Source organism: Mandrillus leucophaeus, unplaced genomic scaffold (assembly GCF_000951045.1).
Source record: "Mandrillus leucophaeus isolate KB7577 unplaced genomic scaffold, Mleu.le_1.0 Scaffold605, whole genome shotgun sequence".
Taxonomy (NCBI): Eukaryota; Metazoa; Chordata; class Mammalia; order Primates; family Cercopithecidae; genus Mandrillus; species Mandrillus leucophaeus.
The window spans coordinates 557,450-569,668 of NW_012106531.1; the positions used below are offsets into that span (position 1 = coordinate 557,450).

A 12,219-nucleotide genomic window follows, 5' to 3' on the forward strand; every position below is an offset into this window, starting at 1 on the left:
AGTCAGTATGTTGGGAATAATCGGAGTCACGATTCTCACTGCCTGAAAAGGAAGTTACAAATCTGGAAAAAGGGAAAGCTTGAGTGAACCCTGTTGGCGTTGGATTGCAATTGGAAGGTTGGTGTGAGCTCATGGTTTTTATGTGTATGTATGTAGGTAGGTATATGTATGCATATTTTACAAGTGTGTGCAGAACTGTATATATTCATATATATATTCCAGCTCTACCAAGAGAGCCAATGAGCGGTGACACACAGTAGAATTGAGCCTATCTAGCACCCAGATCTTGGTTTTAAAAATACTGTTCTCCATCAAAGGAATCAGAGCTCTGGGAAAATGGCTGATCCCAGTGCCAAAGGAGACACTTTGGCGTAAGATGGGGCTGAAAGTGTGGAAGTGTTTAAAGAATAATGGTGGCTTGCCAAGGACAGAGAAGCCAGCTTTCAGACATTCCCACTGGGCAAATCCGCAACTTTAGCAAATATATGATACATGATAAATAAATGGGAGAAGGGAAAGCTCTTCTTTGCAGCAAAATGCAAAATGCTGCAAAGAAGTGAAGGAACTAGATCACCATTTGGCAACCATCAGAGTAATATATTCAGGCAAAAAAGCTAAGAGCAGAGAGTTAAAACTGGGCAAGAAACGTGATATTTATGTAGTCTCAAATATCGCCCCTAAAGAATACTTTCAATTACAAAGGTGGATTTTAATTATAAAAGGAAAGAGTAACTATACAGTGTTACTATCAGTTATCACCAGTGACGGGGCAAACGACCTGTCTGCATCCTGACATGACACACCGAGAGGAGCACAGCATCACCTGTGATGTTCCTGCCAAAAGTGTGTACTCTGAATCTAATTAAGAAGCAGCACCAAACTCAATTTGAGGGGCTTCTATAAAATAATAATCTGAAATCTTTAAAAAATTAAGGCCATTAAGGTCAAGGAAGAACTAAGAATGGCCCTGGATTCAATGAGACTGAAGAAACATGACAACTGAGAGCAACTTGTGATCCTGGTTTGGATCCTCTTGCTATAAAGGACATAAATACTAGGGTCTTTGGGTGAAGGGTATACAGAAGTTCTCTGTGGTATTCTTGCAACTTTTATATAAGTATGAAATTATTTCAAAATAAATAAAAGTAACAACATTTGTTCAAAAACTTTTATTTACTATAAAGACAAAAACACCAAAATAGGTACAAATACTATAAAATCAGTTCAATGGGGTAAAAATTTTAATTAAAATATCTCAATATATTTAAAATAACAAAGGATACATTTAAGCCAAATTTTCTTAACCCAGAGATTTTTTTTTTTTTTTTTTGTAACATTTGCTTACACAGTAAGGTGCTAATAGAAGTTAGCCCTTAAGCCCTGGAAATCTTAGGAATCATAGTCACACAGCAAATATAATTTCATTGTGAAAGTGAACTTTGGTAGAAGAAAAATCTATAGGACACCTGAGGTAGTAGAAACTGGAATAAACAGTAGTAGACGTTATTTACAACTTGAGTACCAAATAACATTAAGAACACAAAAATAATTACACGATACAATTTCCAGTCCAGCTTTGATCCAAAGAAAATAAGAATATTACATCACATTTGCATTGAAAACAAAATAAAAAAACAAAACGCCACAATTACCAGCAAGCTGAGGGAACTGCAAACAAACTCAAACACAATGGATTTTGAAATCTACAGATAGTTTGAGTTTGAAATGTGGTGGGCATGGTGATCTACAAAGTAATACTGATTAGCTGAGGTTCCTCAGTTTATACAGTTTACATTTTTGTCAGACACAGTATTCATCTGACCAATGATCTTCCAGTACATAAAATGGCAAGAGTGCATCCTTTAAAGCTTGCACATGAGAGACTTGGAAACAATCTTATTAGAATTGTGAAAATTCTAAGTAGTCAAAAAAAAAAAAAAAAAAACCCAAAATAAAACAGAAAGTCAAGTACAACACATTTAGAGCTACCAAACTTCACATTTCTGTACTATTTTTAACTCTTCAAATATCGCCAATCTTCCAAAACAAAGGAATGTAAAATTTCACTAAGAAACATATTCACATAAAAAACAAACTGCCTTTTAAAAATTATAAGCAATATATCCCTGTAAACTTATCTTGTAACTTACTGTATTTCCAATTTGTGTTGTACATTTTAAATGTACTCTATATAGCTTATTTAGTTTATCCTGAGTCTTTGAGAATAACCAATTCTATTTCACACTGGCTTCTGAAGAGTTAAAACTAAAATCTCAAAAGTTGTATTTAATAGTTAATCAGTATTTGATTTAAAAGACTCACACACACACAAAAAGATTAAAAAGCTACCATTTTCCTTCAGGATTCCATGCATCTGAATTTAACTCCAGACTAAAACCATTAGGTAACTGTGCAAAATCCAAGGAATTAGTGTATAAATGAAATTCAATTCCACTTTTCTTTCTGAACACATTTTCCAAGTTCAAAGCAAATGTATTCTTTAAAAACATTACTGATTGGTAGTTGAATAATCTTTTTTAAAAATGATCTGCCAGGCCTACTGTAAAGAGATGATGCATGGTAAAAGGAAAATGGCAGTCATATGTTATTACCAGTAGTGAAGGTGAATGATGGATTGTTACATACAGAATAAGACTTAAATGTTGTGAAGTTTCCTACAGTTTGACAACCAAAACATCTAAAAAATTCAAATAAATTTTAAGGTAATCTTGATCTTCGTTGTGAGTTGCATCACAGAGAACAGTTAATTTTTAGTTTATATTTAACCTGCACAATAAGAGTGGTGACTGACTCAAATGTAGGTAGTACTTTATTGTATTCCAATATAAAAAACAAAATTAAGTCTGTATTTTAAAAACTTTTACAATAGCAAGATATTTAATGAACTCTTGTTCATATCTAGTTTTTTTTTTTTTTTTCTGGTTTGAAAAAAAGATCACCTTTCCCTGAATAAACAAAAATGAATGTAAATAAAAATGAAAATACAAAACCATAATTTCCAAAAACGAAATGAATGGGCCAACAGTAAAATGCACAATGAGCCACAATTGCCCAGGTGTTTAAGAAAATAAAGGCCAACTGTGGGTCATAAAGAAGTATCAACTTTTAAAAATATATGTATGTAATGCTACTCATAGCATACTCTGACCTAAAAGAGGCAGATACTGATTTTATAGCCAGTGACAAAAAATTTGAACGGAATTGTAGAACCCCCGCTTGTGATCACTATATGAAATGGAAGAATATTTCAAATATTAAAATAGATTCTGAGCCCCTCAGCCGCTAATATTGCTGAAAAAGTGCCCCCAAAAAATAAAATTATGCTTCTGCAATTCAGTCATGCAAACTTCACTGTCTTCCTGTTCACCTAGGCCAGTTCTTTGAAAGGCACGGTTTACAATTTCTGCACTAGTTGTGGGCTTTTGCATACTGAGCTTAGGTAAAGATCATGATTTGTCAATCACATACTTAGGTTAGGGTTCCCCACTGGCCTCGTTCATAGCTGTTCAGTGGCATCATGGCCAGTAGAATATCAATGTGGTTCCCCAAAGTTTTTTTCTCTTGTTGAGCATCCTGTTTCTATTGTAGATGATCTGCATAACTGGCTACCACGTAGTACGAAAGACTGGATGCTTTAGTAGCTCTCTTGATGGAGGTCTGTCCTGAGGTTGAAGTTCTAAACAACGAAGAGCCACATCTCGTAAGCCGGGAGACAAATGTGAAGGGATCGATGGAGCAGTCGTTGCACTAGCAATCTGTGGAGAAAAAGCCAGAGTGTTGAAGCTTTGCACGACTGGAACTTCTGATACACAAGCACATGTGCATCGACCTCATAACCCTTACATTTACATCCTGAACAGAGAGAAATGAAGCAGAAGTGGGAGGATTTTCTGTTATCAGAAAGTCTATAAAAGATTCATCCACCGGATGGGAGGTTTTCTCTAACAGTCTTTCAACTTTTAGGATTTTAGGATTTGATCAAATCTATCCTATTCCTTATTATTTAAATCAACAAGGCTAAGTACATCAAAATGTTCAGGTAAAGTATTCACTCAAATGGATTCTGCTGTCCTCATAGTCAGTCTCCAAGATGGTTTGTTCTTACTGCACGTTTTCTATTTCTTCAGCGCAGAGAGCTATTTAGATTAAGAAAGACTAAAACTGAAGAGTCAATTTAATACATAGAAAACACAACTGCATTGTTTTTTTCCTTCCATGTTGGACAAATTCTGATTCTTAGTATCAAATACACTATGAAGAATGATTTTATAAAAAAGTTTTAAGTCTGACTACTTTAAACTCACCTACCCACTCCTAATCACAAGAAAACTCTTTCTTTTCCCTATCCCAGTAATTTCATAAATGCTTTGGGTTAAAAAAATGCAAAATAATATAAAGAAAATTCCTCTAAGGTCTGTGATCCTATATCACAATATACTCAGCTGATATATACACATCTTACACACCACAAAAAGGAAAAATACAAAACAAAAAATTAAAGTCCCTCTTCCTTCTCCCCAAATGTAACTTACTGTTGATGATTTGTGTGTGTGTGTGTGTTTGTGGAGAAAAAAGGCCAATACATTCACAGACTTAAGACTTTCTAAAAATGTCTACAAAAGAGAAAACTTAATTTAGAGACAGGGTCTCCCTCTCACTCTGCCACCCAGGCTGAAGTGCAGTGGTTTGAACACGGCTCACTGCAGCTTTGACCTCCTGGGCCCAAGCGATCCTCCCACCTCAGCCTCCTGAGTACCTGGGAGCACAGGTGGTGCCACTATGCCCAGTTAATTTTTTTTTTTTTAATAGAGATGGGGTCTCACTATGCTCAGTCTTCTCTCCAACTCCTGGGTTCAAGCTCTGTTCCCGCCTCAGCCTCCCGAAATGCTGAGATTACAGGCATGAGCCACTGTGCTTGGCCAGGATCACTTTATATACCTTGCTCTTTTCACTTAATAATATAATCTTGTAGCACTTTGTAAATCAACATCAACAGCTTTACACTTGTTTAATTTCTGTATAGTGTGGATAATTTAATTACTTTCTTGAGTACACTGAATAATCTTGAACTTGACACTTGGTACTTCTAGACGTAATCTTCAGTAAATTCCTAACAATGGGCATAGCTGAGTCAAAGAGTAAGTGCATTAAAAATTCTGGCGGATATTGCCAAATCACTCTCTAAAAAAACATGCTACACAATTAATACTATCATAAACAGGGTATGGAAGTGTTTGAGAAAGCTTTGGGGTGATTCCAAAGGCCTCAAAGTATTTACTTCAAGTTAAGGAAACTGAAAATGTTATAGTACAATTTTCTTTAAACTTTACCTAGGAAGGAAAATGCCATGAAATCTGTTAAAATATGAACTGTGCCAATTTGAAAATTATTTACAATTGTTTCCAGGGTCTCACCAAAACTCTTAAAATAACATCAAACTTTCAAATTGATCCTAGCCATGAGTATTTATTGAGCAACTTCTGTATAAGACTCTGAAAAGAAAAAAATGAATCAGACGTGAGGTAGTTTGAAAAAGGAGGCAAGACAGGAACGTAACTAGGAGACAAGAAACAAAGTGTCAGAAACAAGTATGTACTAAAATGCTAGGAGAATCTGTGGAAGGAGTTAAAAGCGGGTGCCTAAGCAGGAGAAGCACAAAATGTGGGCCTTAAAGAGAGTAAGAATCTGAACCACATAGAGAAGGAACATTGGACGTCTGAAAGAATAGAGGAAATGAGGTGGTAATACAAAACAGGTATTGTCAGAGAGGTGACTGAGGAGGTTATATAGTAAGTGTGGGGAGCACTGCAGGAGGTTACGGCAGGTGGAGTTGACTGTGTGGGCTGAGTGCTTGACTAAGGCCTAGGTGTAATTTTGTTTATCTTCATAGTAATCCCACGAAGTACGTGCTTCATGGGGTTCTTGCACCAATTTTACATATGAGAAAATAGAGGGTAGATACAAAAAATAATTTTCCTATGATCACATGGCCAATAAGGGGTAGAGCCAGGGTTTAAAACTAGGTCGGTGTGACTCCAAAGCCCATGATTTCAACCATCACATCTAACTGAAAAGCTAAAAATCTCAACCATTACCTATTCTATGGTGGAAAAGGAGATAACTGATTTGTGAGTTATAAAAAGGTACGAAAGGTAGACAGGACTGAACTGACTTGGGTGTGAATTTTAAAAATATACAAAATAGTAAATTAGGCCAGATGTGGTGGCTCACACTTGTAATCCCAGTACTTTGGGAGGCCAAGGCGGGCTTGAGGTCAGGAGTTCAAGACCTGCCTGGCCAATATAGTGAAACTCCATCTCTACTAAATATAGAAAAATTAGCTGGGTATGGTGGCACGTGCCTGTAGTCCCAGCTACCCAGGAGGCTGAGGCAGGAGAATTGCCTGAACCTGGGAAGCAGAGGTTGTAGTGAGCTGAGTTCGCGCCATTGCACTCCAGCCTGGGCACTGCAGCGAGACTGTCTCAAAAACAAAAACAAAAAACAAACAAAAGAAAATGGTCAATTAGATTTAAAAAATTTTGAATTATGTAAAATGCATGAGGAATTTCACGTTTTAAAAGTGATGGATGGATATAGATACACATATATATAAATGCAGTACATATTTCTTCTAATTTCTTCTAGGAGCAGTGTTTTACTATTTGCTAATTCAATATTCGTAGCAACTTAACAGAGCATAACTACCTCAAATAACAAGTGACTATATATGTCACTAACATTGACAACACCACTGACAATACCAACTACTGGAAATATACACAGACGCTCTTCGACTTATGCTGAGGTTATGTCATGATAAACCCTTTTAAGTTGATGATATTGTAAGCTGAAAAATGCAGTTAATACACCTAACCCACCAAACACTGTAGCTTAGTCTGGTCTACCTTGAATGTGCTTGTAATACCTATATTAGCCTACTGTTCAGCAAAATCATCTGACAACACAGTCCACTATAGAGTATTGGTTGTTTACTCTCATGACTGTGTGGCTGACTGGGAGCTGTGACTCGCTGCCACTGCCTGGCATCATCAGATTATATCGTACCACATATTGCTAGCTCAGAAAAAAATCAAAATTCAAAGTATGGTTTTTACTGAATTTGTATTGCTTTTACATCATCTTAAAGTAAAAAAAATTGTGTATCAAATCCTCTCTGAATAAATATACAATTTATTTATTTACCTTCATGCTAGATTGTTAGGGAGAACCCATCAAAATTTGCCTCCTGCCAAATTCTGCTGTACTCCTTTTAGCACCAAGAAGTAATTTTTATCTCACAATTACCTTAAATATCAAAGCAAGATGATTGGAGTGTTTTTCTGCATTCCATGGTGGTTTTGCACAAGCCATTTCTATAATAGCACAGCCAACACTCCATACATCACAGCTCCTTCCATACTGTTGACCTCTTAGTACCTAAAATAAATCAGAGTTAATTTGGAAATATGACTCATTTGAAAAAAGAGAAGGCCAATTTGTAGTTATAGATTCTACTTTCTTACCTTAGGGAGAAAACTGGTACAAACAGCAATTATGTGGACTACCTAAATCTAATTTATTTCATTAATAGCTTAATTTTCCAGGTATACAAAAATATTTTGGAGAATTGTGAGATTCTGAAGCAGAGTCACATCACAGAATTTTGCTCTTAGCAAACTAAGTGGCAAGAGGACAACAAACATTACTACATATGAACATGAAGAATTATGAACACGACAGAAGAGGCTGAATCAGAATAACAATGCTTAAACTCCTTCCACTACTGACAGAACCTGCCTCTGTATGCTCATCTCCTTTTAGAATAGAGAGGGAATATTTTTTAAAATTTGTTATGTGCACTTTGAGTTTACTACGAAACAACAGCTATAAATTACCCCAAAATTCTTTATTAGTAACAGCCCTTAAGCAAATCTATTAGAACCTATTTTTTGAATTGTGTCAAGGCAAAGACAGAAAGGTTGGGAAGAAGGGTCTCAATGAAAGATACTATTAAAACCGTATTTTAAGGGCCATGGACTTCTAATTGGTAAGTACATACTGGATATTACTGCAAGATGGTTTAGTATAATGCTGTTACACAGAACTCAAAAATATTTTCTTTCATCACACTCAAAGATGCTTCTCACCTCAGGTGCCATAAATGCAATTGTCCCCAGTAATTGTCCCTGAAACTCTCCTGCACCAGTTCCTTTTGATGCCAACCTGGCTGCAGCTCCAAAATCTGCAATTCTTAGTCTCTGACCAGTGCTGTCAATTAGCAAATTGGCACCTGTCAACAAACACAGCAAATGACCTTGTACGTTAAAAAAACAAAAATAAGGACAGATTAAAAACCCAGTAAAAATACTAATGAAATAGGACAACTACAAAAGAAAGAAGTGAACATTTCAGAGGTTCAGACAGTTACTCTCTTTTCCTTTCACTTCATTCTTGCTAAAGGCACACAGCTCTCTCTAGCATAAGGAAAATCTAAAACCTTGAAAGCAAAGTCTGAAAAACAAATATTATAAAGCAAAAGGAGATCAAAAAGGCGATTTAGTGAAACTTGAAAGAGTAAGTGTTGAAAACCTTTAATATGCTTTCCAACAAAATCTTTTTCCAAAATTCACATTTTAGCCTAATTTACATTTGAAGACAATTTTGTTGAAACATACTGATCTAGACCAATTCAAAGTATATGTGCTAAATTCATAATTAGAGCTTAATTTAAAAAGTTATAAAATTACTTCAATACATTATGTCAAATACTAGCTAAAAAGAATGATGACCGAAAACCAAATTTGCTCTTGAGAAAAATAAACTGAGGCCAGGCACGGTGGCTCATGCCTGTAATCTCAGCACTGTGGGAGGCTGATGCAAGCGCATCGCTTGAGCCCAGGAGTTCAAGACCAGCCTGGGGGCAACATGGCAAAACTCCATCCCTACAAAAAATATAAAAAATTAGCCAGGCATGGTGGCGCACACCTGTTGTCCCAGCTACTTGGGAGGCTGAGGTGGGAGGATCACTTGAGTCCAGGAAACGAAGGTTGCAGTGTGCCATGTTTGCAACACTACACTCCAGCCTGAGCAACAGAGACCCTGTCTCAAAAAAAAAAAAAAAAAAAAAAAAAAGAACAGGAACCACAAAAGATTTGAAGGAATTTTTCTTAAAAGAAGTTTATGATATCCCAATATCCCATTATTCTAAATAAAACCAGGTAAAGGAACTTTCTGGGAGCCTGTGTATCATGAGGCCAAGACAGGGAATCTGGAGACATGTATTGTATACTTTCTGCCATTAACTAGCAGTAAAACTGTAGAAAAGGCACAGCCTCTCTTGTATTCAATATATTTTTCTATTAAATGAGGAAGGCAGATTAAATGACCCCTAAGACTTATTTCGGTTCTAATATTCTGAATTACTCAGAAGAAAAAAATCCCATAGTTAGAAACCATCAACAAAAGTTCATTTTTTTTTTCCTTCTTTGAGACAGAGTCTCGCTCTGTCACCCAGGCTGGAGTGCAGTGGTGTGATTTTGGCTCACTGCAACCTCTGCCTTCTAGGTTCAAGCGACTCTCCTGTCTCAGTCTCCCAAATAGCCAGGATTCCAGGCATGCGCCACCTCACCCTGTTAATTTTTGTATTTTTAGTAGAGATGGGGTTTCACCATGTTGGCCAGGCTGGTCTCGAACTCCTGACCTCAAGTGATCCACCTGCCTTCACCTCCCAAAGTACTGGGATTACAGGTGTGAGCCACCGCGCCTAGCCCCGAATTTTAAAATTACATTAATTTTTTTTATTGTCACTAGATAATAATTAAAAGAATTCCTACCTTTGACATCTCTGTGAATGATTTGGTTTTCATGGAGATACGAAAGGCCACGAAGTAATTGTTCAGTGTAGTTAATAACTACTGATTCTTTGAAAGCTCCATATTTACTCAGCAAATGAGCCACAGATCCCCCTATAAGACAATAGAAATAATTATCATAAACTTAAAGATGGAATTAAAAGTATTTATTACACTTTGATTTCTAAGGTTTTCACTGCATGAACTCACATTCACATATGAAATAGAAGAAAAACATTTCAAAACTAACATATTCCTATATCATCTCAAAAACTACTAATTAGGAGACACTTTCATGGAACCCACAGGGAACCAGTTTATTGGAGGGTCAAGATTTCAGAAAGCTGTAAAAGTTAACCATTTTGGATGAAACTATTTCTGAAATGTACAATTCACTTCTCTGTCTTCTCAAAATAACACAAAACAACTTTATTAATGACTAAAGTAAACAATGTTAACAATTATTTAGTAAAAGGTGAAATGAATGGGAGGAGGAACAGAAGACCCAGAGTTAGGCTTCATATCCTACCATTTACTAGCTCTGCCCTGGAACATGTCTCAAGTTTAGCTGCTTTTAAAAGTGTTTATAGTAGTCAACCTATCTACTGTAGCGTAAATCTTTATTAAGACCAACAACACATAACGCACTTAAGAACTGATTGGTAAATAGAAATGCACTCTTAAATACACACGCAAATCTAAGAAGTTAAACCAAACACTTAACCCGTTCATCACATCAGGTCATTAATTTTATTGTACACATTGTATAATACAAAATAAAACTCAGTCTTCATTTATTTCAGCAGATGACAAGGTTCAACTTTATGCTTCAGTGCTAGTTTACTTGTAGTAAGTTTTCAAGTTATATGTTAATTTTGTTTTTATATTGTTATGTTAAAACACTTCCTCATCTGTCCAGTTTGTCATGGCTACCTGGAAATATACAGATCTTATACATATCAAGTATTAAAAACAACAATGCTACACAATCATTGAAAAACACACTGGAAAAGTTTAAAAGGTAGAGATAGTCAATATTTCATTTATATTAAATAAAATACAAAATGAAGTATCTGTGGTTCATACTAATATATTCGGGTGATTTGGTTTTAGAAACCCAAACTATTTGATAAAAATAAATTTTAATTAAACCGGTTTTTCCTAAATTTAATCACAGAAAGTTAAATCCATGTACTACTATTTGTAATTTAAAACATTAACATACCTGCCATCCATTCAATGAAGAGATTGTAATTGCTCTTCTCACACGTGGCTCCCAACATCCTAATGATGTTTGGATGATTCAGATGGCTCATCATTCTTATCTCTTCTCTTAATGCTTCTACTACTTCTTCTTGCTCAGATGATGTGTTTCTGACATAAGTCACCTGTTTCAAATAAACATGTTCACAGAGTTTTGCATATTTTCTCTAGCAATCTGATCTAAAACGAACAAATGCAAACCAGCATATATATTAACAACAGATGGCATTTATGTTCATGGATGCAATGTACTTTAAAAAAACCCAAGTCAAACTCTTTTAAACACTAAGAATCTAGCGTAAGCAGCAGTGAACATCAGAAATGACAAAAATATCCGGATATAGTCAATATTCCAATAGTCTCAGAGTAAAAATGAGAAAAGTCCAAATATGGGAAAATAATCAACATGATTTAAAAATGAAAGTTTAATAATTTTCCTATCCTAAGTATACTCATTATAAAAAGTAAAACCACTGAAACTCCAAGATGGCACTGCACCAGTATACTGTTGAAAGTACCTGAAAACCACACCTCTACTACCTACAAAAAGCAAAACCAAAAAAACCTTTGTAAGGCCCATCTTGATATTGTAGTCTTATGATATAATCATACTTCAACTTTTATTTTTTTTGAGACAGTCTTGCTCTGTCGCTCAGGCTGAAGTACAATGGTGCGATCTCGGCTCACTGCAACCTCTACCTCCTGGGTTCAAGCAATTCTTCTGTCTCAGCCTCCTGAGTAGCTGGGACTACAGGTGCCTACCACCACGCCTGGCCAATTTTTGTATTTTTAGTAGAGGCAGGGTTTCACCACACTGGCCAGGCTTGTCTCGAACTCCTGACCTCAAATGATCCAACCACCTTAGCCTCCCAAAGTGCTGGGATTACAGGCATGAGCCACCACGTGCGGCCTCAACTTTTAATAATAACAGAATTCATGATATTTCTGGTGCTTTGGAAACACCTACTTTGAAATCTAAGTTTCTCAAAGTTTAAAGAGCTAAAGTACAAACATGTGGACATATCCTTTATTCTTTTTACTGAACATGCTTCACTTTGTGATTTGAATCATTTCATTTATATGC

At 35.9% G+C, this 12,219-nt stretch overlaps 1 protein-coding gene across 1 annotated transcript in view; it reads right to left on the bottom strand.

Moving 5' to 3' along the window:
* Positions 1–1,154: 1,154 nt before the first annotated feature.
* Positions 1,155–12,219, bottom strand: part of MAP3K1 (mitogen-activated protein kinase kinase kinase 1, E3 ubiquitin protein ligase) — an 89,220-nt gene continuing 78,155 nt past the window's right edge. The window contains exons 22-26 of the mRNA XM_011999872.1: positions 11,098–11,260; positions 9,855–9,986; positions 8,169–8,311; positions 7,327–7,458; positions 1,155–3,776 (exon numbers count right to left, since the gene is read on the bottom strand). Coding sequence (XP_011855262.1) covers positions 3,627–3,776; positions 7,327–7,458; positions 8,169–8,311; positions 9,855–9,986; positions 11,098–11,260 — 720 coding nt within the window. The 3' untranslated portion in view covers positions 1,155–3,626. The remainder of the gene's footprint in view (positions 3,777–7,326; positions 7,459–8,168; positions 8,312–9,854; positions 9,987–11,097; positions 11,261–12,219) is intronic.